Source organism: Zeus faber (assembly GCF_960531495.2).
Source record: "Zeus faber genome assembly, chromosome: 13".
NCBI lineage: Eukaryota > Metazoa > Chordata > Actinopteri > Zeiformes > Zeidae > Zeus > Zeus faber.
Genome location: NC_137198.1, coordinates 30,843,736 through 30,862,553, shown reverse-complemented (window position 1 = coordinate 30,862,553; position 18,818 = coordinate 30,843,736). Strand labels below are relative to the sequence as shown.

General features: G+C 40.0%; 1 protein-coding gene across 1 annotated transcript; it reads right to left on the bottom strand.

The window, feature by feature from the left end:
- Positions 1 to 9,249: 9,249 nt before the first annotated feature.
- Positions 9,250 to 18,027, bottom strand: LOC307238981 (alcohol dehydrogenase 1-like). The gene is made up of 9 exons (XM_080012151.1): positions 17,934 to 18,027; positions 16,114 to 16,215; positions 14,017 to 14,158; positions 12,988 to 13,075; positions 12,333 to 12,552; positions 10,032 to 10,292; positions 9,671 to 9,803; positions 9,438 to 9,576; positions 9,250 to 9,329 (listed from the first exon to the last, which is right to left on the bottom strand). Exons 1-9 carry the CDS (start codon positions 17,949 to 17,951, stop codon positions 9,296 to 9,298), a joined length of 1,137 nt encoding a protein of 378 aa, XP_079868277.1. The 5' UTR covers positions 17,952 to 18,027; the 3' UTR covers positions 9,250 to 9,295.
- Between the last annotated feature and the right edge of the window lie 791 nt (positions 18,028 to 18,818).

The following is an 18,818-nucleotide window of genomic DNA, read 5'->3' as shown; positions in this document are numbered from 1 at the left end:
TTATGGCTATGTCGAATCCAATCCAGCATCTGTGGGATGTGTTGAAACAAGCCCGATCCATGGGGGCCCCACCTCCAAACTTACAGGACTTAAAGGATCTGCTGCTAACGTCTTGGTGCCAGATACCACAGGACACCTTCAGAGGGCTTGTGGAGTCCATTCCTCGAGTCAAAGCTGTTTTGGTGGCACGAAGGGGAGCTACACAATATAGTGGTAATTAGTGGTGGTTTCAATGTTGTGGCCAATCGGTGTACTGTATATAGCTTATTGTCTTGGTAGTCTGTTTTTTTAATGAAAGATGAGCTTTACATGACATAGACCTAAATGAGGACTACTATAAGGATGTGACTAATAGTCTGTAAAACGATTCACTGAAATCTCCATGGACAGTATCCAAAAAAGAATGTAAGAATTGAATGAATAAAAGTAATACTGTTAATCAGAAAGAAAACACAATGTCAAATCAATTTAAGAAGGAACATGAAAATGACCTTCAATTTACACCTTATCTAAATGGCCACCTCCAGTATTTTCCGCTCTTTTGAGCAAGTTAATATTTTTCTACGCCACTCCTTGCTGCAATAACCAACACCATACACCTTTGATAAGATAAATGATTGATTTTGCCACCAAAAGTAAAAAAACATGATTATTCGAGCCAGCCACACATTTAATCTGAAATCGAACCATTGAGCGATGCAGCTATCTACATTGACTTTCTGTTGTTGATGTAGCTAATGCTGTTAACAAAGTGTCAGTGATAAACCAAGAACCCACTTTGTTTATCACTGGTTGTCATGGTGTTGCGAATACTGTATGCCACATTCAATGACTAACCAAACCATACTGAAAACCATTGACTCCTAAAAGCTGACTTTTAAGGAGTACAACATTAACCAACATAGAACAAAAGCACTTTATTTATTCTGGGAATTTATCCTGTTTTTCTATGTCAAATTTATGTAATATACTTTTTTACTTTTTTGCTAATATTTTCCCAAACACCAACATACTGTGCGTGCATATATTTTGTATTGCGATGGATTTTTAATTTATATCTTGCATCAAACAAAATGGACCAATTTGGTCTTTGAAGATTGGAAAATTATTTTTTTCTTGCTGCAGGGCGCCCAGATGTACAGTGCCCCATGGCTCTCATTTCACTAAGGAGATACACTCATGACTGAGGATGCTGTGGAAACAAGAAACAGAACAATTTAATATGTTACTGGAATCCAAACTGTGACTCCGGCGAGAAAGTGACGTTCTATAGTCAATTGTTAAAGTTACCATTGGCTGTGCTTCATGAGTTCAAGGGCATCGTTTACCTGATCCAAGGCCATGTTGTGGGTGATAAACTCATCCAGTTTAATCTTTTTCTCCATGTAGGCATTTACCACCTGAGGTACACCATCCTCAGGAGGTAGAGCTGGTCTTCTAGTAATCTAAAGGTTGCTGGTTCGATCCCAGGCTCCTCCTGCTAGCATGCTGTAGTGTCCTTGAGCAAGACACTTAACCCCTAATTGCTCCTGATGGCTGCGTCCGTCGGTGTTTGAATAATTGTAAGTCACTTTGGATAAAAGCGTCGGCTAAATGACAAAATGTAAATGTAAATGTTCAATGAAATATGTATATTATGTATATATACCTGTATATAAACAAAGAGCCCTTCCATGTCCGTCCACTAATCAGATGAAAGGGTATTGAAGCAATGTCGTCCATGTCTGTCCATCCCATAAACACCCCAGCCCTTTATGCATCACTCCTCTACATTAAATGAGGATACAGAATAAGCACAGGGTAAGTTACATGACAAAACCTGGAACAGTGATTGGCTTAAAATGCTGCAAACTCTGATTTGCTGAAATTAGCAGCTGTATCCCAGCATAATGGCAGCTTAATGTTACACAAACAACAGCGAGTAAGAACCGTTCCTCATGACCAGGCTATGTCTCCAGGCTATGTCTCCCTCACCATCAATCCCACATTCCCAACACACACAGAGTAGTTGACTCCTCCGATGGTCATTTTAGACAGTAGTTAGCTATTGGATTCACTGTGGTCCATGCGGTTCACAAATTCGGTATTTTCAGATTAGGTTTACTATCTACACTACTTCGCGATTTTGTTTTATTTTCAGTTCAGTTTTTGATTTGTTTTATGAGCTCCGGACAAAACAGGGACTTCCAATGCTCGATTTGATTTACCAGCCCTGAAAAAGCATTTTGGTAGGCTGGTATGGCATGGTATGGTATGGTATGGTCACTGCCATTCACTCCTCCAGGGCCTGGTGCGTTCTCTCTACCTGGTCCTCCATATCCTCGTTCTTTTCCACATCCCCATGGGTTCCTCTCATAGAAAGCCAGTTGAGCCGTTTGCAAGTTAATAGTGGGGTGGGCTGCGACAATTCGTTCTAAATTGAGAGGCTGATTAAGGATTACATTTGTGCCTCCCTCCCACGCACCATTGACCCACTGCACTTTGCATACCGGCTGAACAGATCCATGGACAACGTGGTCTCCCAGGTTCTGGCCACCACTCTCACGCACCTGAAGGGCTTGAAGGGGGGCTATGTGAGATTGCTGTTCTTTTACTACAGTTCAGGTTTCAATACCATAGTCCCAATCAGACAGGCTGAAAAGCTGCAGGAGCAAGGACTGAGCACTCCACTGTGTGCCTGGATCCTGGACTTCCTCACAACCACGTCCCAGGTGGTTAGGGTGAGGAGGCACATGTCCAGCACCCTCACCCTGAACACAGGATCCTCCCAGAGCCGCATCCTCAGCCCCCAACTGTACTAAATGTACACACATGACTGTGTAGCCAGGTCCAGCTCCAACACCATCATCATATTTGCTGACAACACCGTTGTGGTGGGCCTGATCACCAATGACAATGAGACGACTTACCGTGGGGAGGTGGCTGACCTGTCACTCTCGTGCCAGGACAACAGCCTCCTCTTGAATGTCAGCAAAACTAAGGAGCTGATTGTGGTCTTAAGGAAAGGATTACAACTGAGGATGCACACGTTGTTTGTGATAAATGGGACGTCTGTCGACAGGGTGAGCAGCTTCAAGTACCTGGGAGTCCACATCATGGACGACTTAATATGGACTATACATATAGACACTCTGGTGAGAAAGACGAGGCAGCATTTTTACCACCTCAGGCAGCTGAAGAAATTCAAGGTCTCGGTGAGGATCCTCATGTCCTTCAACTCTGGAGCGGTGGAGAGCATCCTGACAAGCAACATCACTGCCTGGTTTGGGAACTGTACTGCTCAGGACAGGCAGGCCCTGCAGAGGGTGGTGTGTTCAGCTAAACGCACCACTGTTACTACCCTCCCCTCCCTGCAGGACTTGTACGTAAGAAGGTGTTGTAGCGGAGCTCGCAGGATCATTAAGAATTCTCACCACCCCAACCATGGACTGTTCCAGCTCCTGCGATTGGGCAAGCGCCTCCGCAATCACACAGTGAGAACAGAGAGAGTGAAACAGAAATTCTTCCCGCAAGCCATAAGGACTGTCAATGCTAAACTCATCAGGGGCCCTAACAAAAAGTACTGAGACACACACATAGGTCCCACTGCCTCACTGTACTGTATGTTGCATACTCTACTGCATTCTGTATTGTTACTGTATTGCTGTGCAATACTGTTGTATAACTGTACGGTATATCTCAATACACACTACCTCTCTTTATTCACATGCCATTTATACTGCACATATCTGTACATACATAACAGTCTTTTTTCTCTTGTTTCTATTTTGTATTCCTACTCAGTATATTACCTTTTTACTCTTATTTTATTGTGTTTACTAACTGAATTACATTTTAGGAATCAGTTAGTTCAGTTAGTTTAGTTTGTTAGTTAATTAGTTAGCTATTGTGTCAGTTACTATTTATTGTGCATAATCTCTGGGTGCATTGCAATGTCCTTTCACTAAATATATGTATGCTCGTACAGTATGTATATGTGATTGATAAAAAAACATCTTGAATCTTGAATCGAATACTAGTTCAAGTTGAAGCATGTATGGAGACCCAACATCAAGACCAAAACTGCAGTGTCTTCCCATTCCTCATTCTTGTCTTGCCATAAGTGTTTCATGAACATTTGTTGCAACTCACATGGTGCGGGACGGTGTTATTGTACTAAACGTCGGATGTCAGGGGTATAGCCTTCTCCATTTCTAGCAACCGGTGGATGATCTCTGATCACCGGGGCAATCTGCAAGTTTTCAGCTATGTCTTTTACAAGCCATTTGTCTGTGTTTCTGTGTTTGTCTAAGTTTCTCTCCCTGTATCTACAGGACAGAAGTGTCTCCACCGCAGCGCATCATGTCATGATCGCACCTGGAATGGCACGTGGCGTGTGTTCCCGGAGAAAATAAAGTATGACATAACAAAGCCTTGCATCATAAAGCATAGCATATGGTAGCAGGGGATCTAGGAGCGGCTGGGACATTAAACATCTGATGAGTGGCATGATTTTTTTCTGCTTTGTCTCCCTATTCTGTGCTTCTTCTACCCACACAACATACACTTTACAATCTTCTTTTTTCTTCTTTCACTTTTCATAACATTCTAGCTTTCCCTTCAAAATTTTTAGTTGGTTTTAACTAAAACTGCCATTAGTCAGAAAACCCAGTTTTACCCCATAATTGTAATTGTTAGACCATGCCGTCCCTTGTTTTTCCACCATAAATTTCGCCGAGTCGGTCCATTCTTTTGTCAGAGTGACTTTTGTATTTACTTTTGTACTAATTTTGTATTGTATTTTTTATTATAAAAAAATGGATTTGTCAATCCGGTTATTTTCCACACCTATACACTTGAATTATATTATCTCGTGAATTATTTCCAAATCATTTCAGTCCTTGCAGTATTCTTTCCAGCAATCCAAACAGATATATTTTATTATATATCTCTTTAACTTATTCTGTTCTTACAAGAGGTTGTTTGTCTGAGGAATGCACCCCAAGACACCCAAGATCACTCAGTGCTCATATCATCCACACTTGTTTCATTGCGATCTATTTGCCAGGTGGTTTGTAGGATTAGTGGCACGGTGGCGCAGTGCATTGCACTGCTGCCTCACAGCAAGAAGGTCCTGGGTTTGATTCCCGCCTGGGGCGCTGCTGGCACTGTGCTCCAGGCAGGTTATCTCCCAAACAGGAGCCTTTCTGTGTGGAGTTTGCATGTTCTCCCCGTGCTCACATGGGGTTTCCTCCACCTCACGTCAGTAAGGACCCCCACCAAAAACATGCACCCATCATTGTCTGACCAGCAATGGACATTAAACACCAGGTCCCCGGGCGCGTCCACGTATGCTGCCCACTGCTCCTGGCTGTGCCCCCGGAGGAAGGACAAGCCAGGATGGGTCAAAAGCAGAGAATCCATTTCACCGGCCACCATCAAAAAGCGTGTGTGTGTGCAAGCATGTGTTGCGTGATGAATAAGGACTGTTTGTTTGTTTGTACTTTTCATTCTGAGCGACACACCCCAAGACACCAATAAGATCACTTTGAACTCATGTGCATAACCCTACCTCTGGTTGTGAATTTATGTGAATTTTATTACTACTAGTAAGCTCAATACAAACATAAAACCCCGTTGGAGTGCCTGGTAAAAATGAACAAAAACTAAAAAGAGCAATAAGCCAACCACACAATGAGCTGGCGGACTCTTCCCCTGGCTACAAAAACCTTATGAAACTGACTTACTGACTAACTAACTTAGAAACAAAGCCGCAGAACAGAACCACCAGTACCTCAAAAATTAAATCGATCTAATGAAAAAAAAGGTCTACTTTGTTAATATAAAATAAATTTTCTTTTAGTCTGCTTCAACAGGTGTAACATACAACACCACTAGTTTAATCATAATTACACAGAACATCATTTTAACTATTAAGTTAAATCGCCCGCAGCTTCCTCCACTTCACCTCTGTCTCACGCTGAATTACCTTTCCTTACATACACACATACCCGCACACACATAGAGGGACGCAATTCTCTCTATTATAATATCTCTATAATAACTCTCTTTTTCCAAAATAGAAATTGGCCACCACGGATGTAACCACTCTTTCCATAATGGAAAAAAGGTGCTCACGCCAGCTGAACACAAAAAGAAAGTCCCGTAAAGTCAAATTGGAGGTCCCACCCTCGTCGCCAAAATTGTCTAATAACTTTTCAATCTGTTCCGTGAGATAAATCTTTGCTATCAGAAACAGACTGAGAGCTTCTTTAAGGAAAATCTCTTGTGCAAAATAGGAGAGAAAATCCAATACAGATACACTCCAAAGCAGCCTAGCTGTCTCTCTCTCTCAGACCAACTGCTCAAACAGCTCCTTTTATTAGGAAGAGAGCCAGACATTGTTTCGTGACACAAGTTTGAATTCACACAAATTAGGAGGTTCTTCAAGCATTCTGGAAGTTACTAATAACATTATGTTCTGGAAATTCCTGGGAACATTGTGGACATCTGCACATACCAAGAATATCCATTTTTTGAAGCTGACACCGGCTATGAAGCTAACAGAAATATAACACACTTAATACTTGATCCTATACTTTATTTAAAACATATAAAGTATCAAATATTACATATCTGCTAATCATATAGTTAAGTGTAAAGAAACACTCAAATCTGTGTTCTGTTGCCAGGTCGGCGGTTGCCCCGTGGAATTGGACTACCTTTTGTGCTGAAGCGAGTTGTTTTTTCTTTTTGTACATGGGTTGGGGGAAGGCAGGGTTTGTCATGGAAACCTGGCAACCATGCCTGTGTTATGTTTAATTTTAGGCGCATTACTACTGAACTAGCACAGGTATGTCCCAGAGAGCCACAACTACAGCAGTGTGTTGGAGAGCAACAACCACAGCGACAGCCTCCTCCAGCGGTGATGCTGCCCCTCCTGCACCTGCTACGACTGATGGAGACACCTATGGCCATATTTACATCAAACATCTTCTTATGTCAGAGTGAAAGATGCGTCTTACCCAATGAAGTACCTCTTATCCTTGCTGAAATGTACGGACCCATTAAAAAAAAACATTTAAATTTTGATTTCAACTCATCCAATTTCTTATGTATCTCACTTGGTATCATTGGTATCGTAAAAAAAAAAGTGAACATTAGTTAATGTAGGCAAATTTTAATCACTCATACATAAGATCACATTTTTGTGTTGACCGCAATTATATATCAAGAGAAAATTATTTAAGTTCCATCCAAAATTGTATTTAATATTGCATTATATAGCATATTGTCTTGGTAATCTTGGTATTTACTTTCAATGCTTTTGTGGTATTGAGCGAATTGTATCCGGAGTATCCAAAACATTATCTGCCCTTTGATACCAAATTTCTATACGGAGCTAGTTTTTTCTCTTCAGTGTCCGTGAGAAGGTTTGTGCAGGAAAAATCAAAGTGTGAAATAATTTTTATTATGTGAAAAGTGATGTCTCAACCTCATCAGGGATATTTTTTCTTTACTAAAGTTAACCTTAAAGTGACATTGACCTGAATGAGGACTACTGTAAGGAGGGATTTATCATTATCAAAATGTACACATAGCCACTTGGAACTTAATAATCTTACAGGTTCAAGGTGCGACAAAAATGGTTCTAGTTTCTCAGATATTGTAAAGTAAATCTCCTACATTGCAAAGTGATTGCGATGTGAATAAGGACATTGCCTGTTTGACTGTAAGAACAAGAGGATGTGACTAATACACTCTCTGAAGCAATCAAAAAAGAATGTAAGAATTAAATTAATAAAATTAACACTGTTTGTCAGAAAGAAAAAAAAAATGCCAAATTACTTTTACGGTGGAAGTATACTAGGCGGCATGTTGGTGCAGCATACAAGCGCGGTGCGGCGTGACATAAATTGACGCTTCCTATTAAATCCATGTCAATCCACTGTTGGAGGACACTGGCAATGTCAGCCGTGTGGCATTTCTCAATTTTTGTGTGAGAGGTCTATTTTTTTTAACTGGGTGTACCTATGTGAGTCTTTCCCATAAATAACACAAGATAAAACTACATAGAAATGTTTTTGTAAAGAGTGCAATCATTTAAATGCGTTTTATATGAGCCTACATTGTAAAGGGACCCAGAGCCGCTTTCAGATTTGCTTACTTATCAAAACCTGTTTTGAATACAAAGAACAAACATATATGAAATACGTAGAAGTAATGCAATACAGTACAAACACATCCCACTGACCAATTTTGACAATTACAGTTTTAAGCTCACATTTCACCATTCCACCATAAAGTAATTTATGGCAGACTACTATAAAACATTTTTTTATACCTTTTAACTTGATGCAAGACGTTATTTAACTTAAAGTGTATGCAGAGATCATAGGACATATTGTGAGTCCGGACAAGGTTAACATGTTGTAATGTAATTTTTATACAAGTAATGAGCAGAAATCATAAAGGTTGTTTTATATTTTTCACACAACTAATAAAAGCATTGTTGGAATTTCAGACAAAAAACTTATCAAACTGTTAAAAAAAAGATTTAAATCACTGTTGTTTTCAACAATCCTTCTCTCTATAACAATATCCTCCACCCTGCGCCCGTACGTTGCACCAACACGCCTGGTGTAATTTGGGCATTAAAAGGAACATGAAAATGACCTTCAATTCACGACCTTATCTAAAGGGCCACTTCCAGTATTTTTCAGTCTTTTGAGCTAGTTAATGTTTTTCTACATCACTCCCTGCTGCAACAACCAAAGTGTCATATTTAACACAGACATAATTGAGAAATTACTGATTTTGGCAACCAAAGGTAAAACATGACATGATTTTTCATGCTGGCCGGCCATTCAACTTAAAATAGAACCATTGAGTGATACAGCTATCTACATTGCCTTTCTGTTGTTGACATGGCTAACAGCGTTTGGCAAGAATCCACTTTATCACTGGTTGTCATGGTGTTACTCATACGCAACACTCAATGACTAGTCAAACCAAATACCATTGACTCCTAAAAGAAGTACAACATTAACTGATAAAGAACGAAAGCACTTTATTCATTCAGGGAATCTATTCAGGTTTGTTTTTTTATGTCAAATGTATGACCAACTCAAATATACATTTTCCCAAACACCAGAACACTGTGCATGCATATATTTTGTATTGCTGTGGGTAATTAATGAATATCTTGCATTATTTGAAAAAGAAAATGGGCCAATGTGAGATTGGACTCTTCTTTGTAGACATACAGACATACAGTTATTGTAGGATTACTGCAGTGGTCACCACGGCTCTCTTTTCACTGCAGAGATACACTCAGGACTGAGCGGATGCTGCAGAAATGAAAAACAGAACAAGTTTATGCATAACTGGAATCCATTATTATCCATTATCCATTATTATCCACAAAATGACGCTTTATAATCAATTGTTAAGGTTACCATTGGCCGTGCTTCATGAGCTCAATGGCGTCATTGACTTCATCCAAGGCCATGTTGTGGGTGATAAACTCATCCAGTTTTATCTTTTTGTCCATGTAGGCATTAACCATCTGAGGTACACCATCCTTGCTCTTAAAACCTGGCCAGCAAAATGCACATCAAATAGAGAATGTTACTTCTATGAAATATGTATACATACATGCATACATACACACAAAATCTTATTTATACACCTCCAAACAAAGAGCCCTTCCATGTCCGTCCACCAATCAGATTAATGGGTCTTGTAGCAACATTGTCCATGTCCGTCCATCCCACAATCACACTGACACCCCAGCCCTTTATGCAGCACTCCAGAGCGCTCCGCTACATGAGATGAGGATAAGGAAAAATTACAGGGTAAGTTATATGACAAATCATGGAACAGTAATTGATGTAAACAATTCAAACTCAAAATTTGCTGAAATCAGCAACGTGATTCTGTGGCAGAGTAATTTTACTCCAACAATAGCGAGTCAGAATCGAAACCCTAGGTTCCTCATGGACAGGCTATGTCAGTAGGTATCACATGCTCGCACAATCTGGCTCCCTCACCATCACTCCCACATTCCCAACGCACTCTAGGGAGTAGTCAACTCCTCCGCTGGTCATCTGCGACAGCACTTGGCTGATGGGTTGGCTGTGGTCCTTGGGGTTCACAAATTCGGTCGCGCCAAATACCTTGGCTTTTTCAAATTTGTCCGGGTTGATGTCGACAGCAATAATTCTCCTTGCTCCCGCTGACTTGCAGCCCATGACAGCGGCCAATCCCACGGCCCCTAGGCCAAACACCGCACAGGTGGACCCTGGCTCTACCTGGGGGCGTTCCAAAAAGTTTAATCGAAAACCATTCTTGAGCAGAAACAATTGGATGTTTGTTAATATAAATGGGGATATCAGTATATGGCGTGTGTTGTATGATTGTCTGAAGTTGTAGAGAACTACAATTTAAATTTCAGACTAGATGATGATTTAGTTCCACTTTTTCAGATTTGGTTTACTTTCTACACGACTTTGAGATTTTGTTTTATTTTCAGTTCATGGGAGAGGGGTCCAAAATGTTTAATAGAAAACCATTGTTTACTGAGCAGAAATAATTGGATGTTAATATTGTCAGAACGGGAATATCAATACAGTATATGTGACGTGTTGTATATGATTGTCTGCAATTGTAAAGAGAACTATACAATTTTATTTTCATTTACGTTTTAAGGAAGGAAGGAGTTTTCAAAGAGAGACTTTCATGCAATTGTACAGGTGTGTATTTAGACGCAGTTGTGTAAAGTTTTTATGTAGTATCTGTACTTTACTTGAGTTATTATATTTCTGTCAACTTTTCCTTAGCTACATTTAGCCCCAAAAAAGTATACTTTTACTCCGATACATTTCTCCTGAACAATTTTGTTACTCGCTACAAAATAAAATTGGCAGAAAACGTGTAGCCAATGATGTTAGTGAAGCCAGCTATCACAAGGTTCATGTTAGCGAATCAAGGGTCATATCTAGTAGCAAGCAAGTGTAAAGAAACACTCTCAAGTGTTCAGAGTTACCAAGTCCACAGTTTTGGACTACTTTTTAAGTGTTGAAGCGGGTGGGTTTTTTGGGGGGATGGCTGTGTTTGTCATGAGACCTTGCAATTCTGCCCATGTTAAGTTCCAATTTGGCAGCATTGCTACTGAACAAGCACAGGCGTGTCCCAGAGAGCCACAACTAGAGCAGTGAGCTACGAGTGATGGAGACCAACACCCGTAGCCATATTGACAACAAATGTTTTCTTATGTCAGAGTGAAAGACATGACTTACGGAAGTAAGTGAAAATCAAAAAGCGCATTTAATACCGTATAATTACTTTTGATACTTAAGTAGGGGAGACCGGGGCATCTTGTCAGACTTTTTACACTCTTTTATATATTGGAATAAATACATCATATTGTTATGATGAAAATGAAAGAGCGAAGTCTCAGGCATATATATTGTATTCATTTGATTTTCATATCATATTTCAGTACAGAGTTATAGGCATTTAAATAGTGAGTGTGCACATGTGACATGTGGCCCCATCAGCAGGTAAGTTGTCACACTGACATGTTTTCTAATGTTCAAGTTGAAGTTCAAGTTCAAGAGATTATATGTCACATACATATACATACGGTCATACATATATGCAGTGAAATGTCATGACACCCGGTGATTACGCACAATAAGCTCTATAAGCTTTAAAAATACAAAAAATACTAAAATGTGCGTAATTGACACAAGGTGCTCGCGCAGGCGGACGCAAGGGGCGGTGCCACAATCGCAATTCTGGGTTCTACAATTATAAAATTGAATGAATTGTCTGTGTTGTATCAAATATACATTTAAATGAAACTTGCCTTAACTTACCTCCAGTACTTACCTCACAGAGTAGAACATTTTTGCTATATCTTAAAGTTAGCTTTTAGCAGAACACTTTGAAAAACAGAAGATAGTACTAGGTAAATCAGTACTCACCTCAGCTAACAGTGTGCTTTACTTTACCCAGACAGGTAATGACATCAGACCAAATAGATGTACAAAATTATAAAACTATAAAACGGTATTCGACTTTTAAGTACCGCCCTCTGATGGGGAAAATATTTAACAATGTGACAACAAGCCCCGGTTTCCCCCACATTTAATATCGGCTACTTTAAGACTTTTACTTCAGTAGTATTCTAATGAGTGACTTTCACCAGAGTCATATTTTAGTAAGATATCTCTGACTTTTACTTAAGTGTGGCTTTCCAGTACTTCCACCACTATAGAGACGTAATATCTAAACAATCAAAAAAAAACGAAACCGTTTTCACGTTCTATCCTTATACACAAACACACCTTAGCCGTGTTGACAGCTGCCCCATATCCCGTGCAGACCCCACAGCCGAGCAGACAGACTTTGTCCAGTGGAGCAGAGGAGTTTATCTTAGCAACAGCAATTTGATTGATCACCGTGTACTGGGAGAAAGTGCTGGTCCCCATAAACTGCAGAATCTTTTGGCCCTTACAGGTAAACCTGCTGTCCTCAGACGACATGACATCTTGACGAGTGCTGGTCCTTCATGAGAGAGAGAGAGTTATTTACAGTCTAAACTTTAACCTCCAACACCTAATTTGTGTTTAAAGATGCCTTTCACAATATATATGTGTGTGTGTGTGTGTGTGTGTGTGTGGTGTGTGTGTGTGTGTGTGTGTGTGTGTGTGTGTGTGTGTGTGTGTGTGTGTGTGTGTGTGTGTGTGTGTGTGTGTGTGTGTGTGTGCCATCATCTCTGTAGAAAAGTAACATTGTTAACTTCTTTTATTTATTAGTTCTTGCTTTAACGGATGCTTATTTCTATCTGCAATCTCAATTCTGTTTAGAACAGTAGAGAGGTTCTACACAAACACGTAAAAAACAAAAGGGGCATGTTTGCTTTGGGCTGAAGCTAAGCAGCTGTTGGAAAAAGTAAATAAAAAACAGTAGAGTAGCAGAGTAGATGGTTAGCAGGCTCACCATCCCTCATTACAGAAATTGGTCTTGGGGCTTTTGCAGAAGCGACACTCTCCGCACTGGGAGATGAAGAGAGGTATCACCTTGTCTCCTAAAAGAGGGGAGATTTTTTATATATATTTTTAAATAGAAAGGTCAAAGATTACACACATAATTACAGGTACTCCTCACTTAAAGATGAGTTCCATTCCTAGCACCAGGCCATTAAGCTAATTGGTCAATAATTGAGGACCTGCGTTATTTCACGGTGAGGGGGCTTTTGCCAACGCTAGTGTAGTGAATACTGACAGACTGCGGGAATGAGACAGACTGAGAACGGTGATGCGCGATCAGATGCCTGACCGTGAGACGCGGCGCACACAGCGTGCATGCCGCCGTATTATACGCAGCGTATAATAACGACTGGTTAGAGAGCTGGTCATAAGTCCGAACAGTGACGTTAAACAGGTAGGTCGTTAAGTGAGGAGTACCGTCCAATGGGGTTGACATGAAATTGAACTTAGAATCAAACTTTAAAGGCGGGTTAGGGTTAACCCTCCTTTCAACTACTAACTGGGAGTGCGGTTAGTAGTTGAATGCCAAACATTAGAAACACCATGACAAACCAGTGATAAACAAAGCTAATTCCCACTAACACTAGGCTACTAGTTAGCTACTAGTGAGCACTCAAACAAAGCTTAAAAGGGATACTCCTTTGAGAGAATCACATAAATGGTTATGCATCAAAACTAATTCCAAATGTAGCATTTTAAAACAACTAATATTTCTTTAAAGTTTTCAGTTTTAATTGTCAAAGACGTAAGATGTATCACTTAAAAAACTAAACTTCTGAGATGTGGGAATTTCCATCATTTCACAGGAGCTAGGCCAATTTATTCCCCCAGCAGCCCAACAGCAACCCCGTTGTCTGTGTCTCTGTGCCGGTCACATTTTTTTCCCAAGTAGCATTCTATCAGACATTGGTCAAAATCGTATGATGGTGACATCAGCTCAAAAAACACTGGAGGTGGTCTTGGTTTGACTGTTCCTAACCTGTTTTAAACTCGGTGACGCCAGGCCCCACACTCTCCACGATGCCAGCGCCCTCGTGTCCCAGGACAGCCGGGAAGCCGTCTTTGTGCTTCCCCTCGAAAAGGTGGTACAGGTCAGTGTGGCACACCCCTGTAGCAACAATCTTCCAGGAACAAAGTCAACAACACAGCAATTGTAACGGCGTTTAACGGTTCTCGTGTTAACGGTTTCATTCGGAGCTTGGAATGGTCAATTCCCATTTAAAGAGCAGTTATTATTAAATTATTTAATTAATTTTATATTTACCACAATAAATAGAACTATCTAGCTTTTATTTATTTATGTATTTATTTATTTATTTATTTATTTTAAACCTGTGCTGTCAGCATGCTGGGCATACAACACAGAGAATTTGTATGTCATTGCATCTAGGACAGACTGCAAGTGGAGTTCAACTTCTCATCCTGCAATACCACTCTTTATTCATTCTTTAATCATCAAGAACCGCAATAACCCTGCCCTATGGACGACCTGTGGGATGACAAGAGCACAGCTTTGTGTTACACAAAACCACCACCAATCCCGATGTGTTCGAAGCAGGTGCTGGTGGTGTGTGTGTGCCTGTGATGAAACCACCTGTGTGTGTGTGTGTGTGTGTGTGTGTGTGTGTGTGTGTGTGTGTGTGTGCGCATTTGAAGTGTCCACCGGTGATGTACGGCACTTGTCCCAACTGGTTCTGAAGTATAAGGTCGGTATTAAATCGTAGTGCCTCCAAGCAGCAGAAAAGGCCCTAAAGCCACCCCTGAGGTGAGGAGACCCTGCACCCTAACCAACACCCACAACAGCAAGCAGCCTCCTAAGGGCCCCGGTATGCACCCGGCGGGGCTCTCCGCAGCCCCACCAGGTCACAGCACGCCAGAAACCAACAGGCACAAGCCACCAGGACTCAAACCTAGCTGGCCACACCATTGGGGAAACACCAGCACCACCACACCAACCCACCAGTGCCCAGCCACCCCAGAAAACCCCTGTGCTCAACGTATGCTGTTGGCAATTGCAGTTAAAACTGCAATGCATGCGAGTCCTCCAAGCAAGTCAACATGAATCACTTGCACCCGTCCTGCCCCGCAGACCATGGTCTGGTGGAGTGTTGTTTGGAGTAAGATTTATGTGCGATTGTATGTGTTCTGACCTAATATGAGTGGTATTATAATTTCAGGACAGACGAGAAGCAAAACTGTGTGTTCTTATTGTAGATTTTTAAATGTATTTTATTTTCCAACGTTTAATAAAAAAAACTCCCCCCTTGCGAGAGTCCCAGTGTGTCGCGGTTCGGTGTCCGTGTCTTGTAGCACGGCAACCAAAGTTGGAACAAACTTTTAAATTAGGCCTTGTAGATCTAATATGAGTGAAGATTCAGCAACTGGATTGCTTATATCTTGCCTCAAATTGGATCAAGACCAACAGGTGTAAAAAACAGCATAATAGGTCCGAGGCCTTGAAACATAAAGGCCTTCAAACAATGCTGCATAAACAGATAAAATAAATGTTTTACAGTCTAAAACCAAGCTGAAGCGTGTGACGACGCCTATTGGCATATTATCATCAATCTGGTTCCCAACTTGCTCATAACAGGATTTGATTTGATTTGATGGGCAAGCCTTTGCCCCCCAACACATCAATGAGCCCATGGTCACCCATGACCCTGTCACCGGTTCACCGTCGTCTAGCCATCACAAATTGGCCCTGTCAAAGTTGCTTCCAACACATCAATTTCAAGAACTGACTTTACTTTACTTTACTTGTTGCCTAATATATCCCACCCCTTGAAAAATGCCACTGGAGCAAGATGATCAAAGTTATTCACTTCACCTGTCAGTGGTTTTAATGTTGTGGCTGATCGCTGTTTATCCAGAACAAAAAAAATATTCCTCATGAATGGCCTGTTACAACAGAAACTGGCCTCGACTAGTAGTTTCCTATGGACAGGCTCCATCTACTCTACAGGTCAGTGGCAGTAACTCCACAGAGCTTAAATGTAGGCCTATATATTACCATTAGATACAATTTTCAATCAACAATTTTCAACAATATGTTATTTTATCTTGTTATTCTCACCTTGATGCGGACCTCATTGGCCTGGGGAGGAGCTACTTCAATCTCTTCAATCACCAGAGGCTTATTTGGCTCCCAGGCCACTGCTGCCTTGCACTTGATCACCTAGGAGAAACAACAAATGCCAAAATAAATAAATGGCATCTCAACATAATCATTGCATTTAAACACGCTTTAAAATATTGGGGTCTCTCTCTCTCTCTCACTCTCTCTCTCCCTCTCTCTCCATCTGGAACAGCTCAAAAGTTTGATAATGTAGTTGGGCTCATGATCTAGTCATTATCCGAGCCAGGCTTCAATATGGTCTAGTACTCGCAAATCCTATATTATGTCATTAAGTGTATACTAGGTTTTAATTTTGTTTATTTTTCTGCATAACCCATTTATTATTCCAGGAAACCCCGGTTTCTGTCAGCAGAACACTAGCTTCTACAGGAATTGAAATTGGTATGGACATTTTGAAGTGAATAGTAGAGAGTAGCTTTTTGTCATATTGCTACAGTTTCTATTGGTGTGTTAAAAGCCTTTGGTACAGCATTTTTTGTTTTACTTTTAGGGTTCCTCTGTTTCAGGAAATTTCAGAGTATAAATGCTCATGAAGGCCAAAAGTTTCCACATAAAATATAAGCACAGGGCCAATCCAAAAAATATCCCCATAATTTATCACTGTCTGGCAAAGTGCAGGGATGGGCCTCAAACATTAACCTATTTTGCCTCTGCCAAAATAAATATTTACCAGAAGGGGAATTTGGACCACTGGACAGAACAACCCAAACAAATATAACACATCTAACGGTAAGAAATAAATGTTTAATCTAGTATTTAGGAGAATATGTAGGCATTCCAATATCTACAAAATTACTCAATTTATTTGTTGCTTCAACATGTACTTTTATGATCTTTACCCATAAAACATCAAAGTATAGGTTAACCCTTTGACAACCCTGGTCTTGAAATGTTGGTTCTGATCATATTGGTTCCCAAGCACAGTGAGACGCTGCAGTAGAGTTGTACGTTTCTCAACTGTAAAGTCTTCAGCAAGGTTGCGCTACGATTATAAATGATGGGAGCAATCATTTGATTAAGGGATTTAAAAAAAATGGCAAACCATCATTCAAAGAAAGTATCAAATTTTTATTTCCAGTGTAGTAATGCATGTTTCCTTTATTTGTAAAATCACTTGTGTAAATAAAACTATTTTTCTTTTAATTAAAAAAATACTTACAAACAATCAGATAATATTTTCAGAACATTTTATCAGTATTGGGTTGTTTGGTATATACTGTATATATAATTAATCTTTGTGCATTAAGTTTGTGCACATATACACTCGAATAACAAAATACAAATCACACAAAATAATTGATATTCTTACTTGGGCTGGATATCAAATTCAAATGCTTTTATAGTATTAAATGACATGGATGGCAAGTAGCAAAACAATCTTATGGTGTCAAATAAGTATCCAACTAGTTTATCCCTTCAATGTGATTGCACAGTAAATTAGTTCACCTGTCAGGTAATTTATATATATATATATATATATATATGTATATATATATATATAATTTTTTAAGGAAGTGTACAAGTTTGGTTAGATTTATTTTCATGTAAAAGAAGTATGACCTTTAACTCAGTATTTTCCGTTATTAAAAAAGGAAATTGTCATCCAAAAAAGTTGAATCATGTTTAATCAAGTCCGTTTAATCATTTCCAAGGTAAAGATACCAGTATTGAGATTTTTTACTGATCATACCCCTCCCATCATTGTCATCTTTAAGACCAATTAATGAACAATGTACATGTAAAACCAATAAACTTACTTTCCCTGCAGTTGCCATGTTTTGTTGCTGCAAAGTTGAGATGAGATGAGTTAAAGCGTTAGGACTCGGATGAGGAGGGAACGAGGTGTGTCGAACTTGACTTTTTTATACTACTGCCGCCAAGACTGGGTTGGGCAAGAATTCAAAGTAGGAGGGATTTGCACAAAGCCTTGTCGTAACGTGATAGCCAGATGGTCGTGACCCATCAGTATCAATCCAAAGTAAAGCTTGCCTTCTTCTGGCCACACCCCCCTGAATCCCTGATTGAAAAAAACGGAAATATAAAACTTTGGAAGTCAACACTTTAGAGAGAGAGAAACAAGATGTGCAATTTTTTACGTGCCACATAACTGAAATGCCACAATGGACGCCAAGTGAGCAATGTTATTGGCATTGTATAATCCAGACGGTTTTAATCTAGTGCCCATTGTTACACTGTGTAACCGTTGTTTCAATCACTCATTTCACGGTGACATAATTTGTCCCAGAGGTGACTTGATTCCTGCAAGAACTGGAAATTCTATTTTTGGGGTTGTGGCTGGCTTTTGAAGTGGCAGCCAGGGGTTAAGGGGTTTAGTAATTTGAACTAGATAACACTTTCTTAATCCCCGGGGGGCATTCAGGATATTTATAATCATTTTAATAAGGCATTACTTCATATAATAATATTAATACCACTTATAACAATAATACTAATAATAATAAATATAGCCGCAGGCAGCAATATATGGGGTCCAGTATCGACACAAATGGAACATAGCACCAGTTTGTGCTGTCACTCTTTATATCAGCATTACTACTTACGAATTTCAATTGAGGTTCTTGAAGATTTTCCTTATTGATACAGAAAACTACACAGATTCAGCCTGTGCCTCGTCTGAAGTG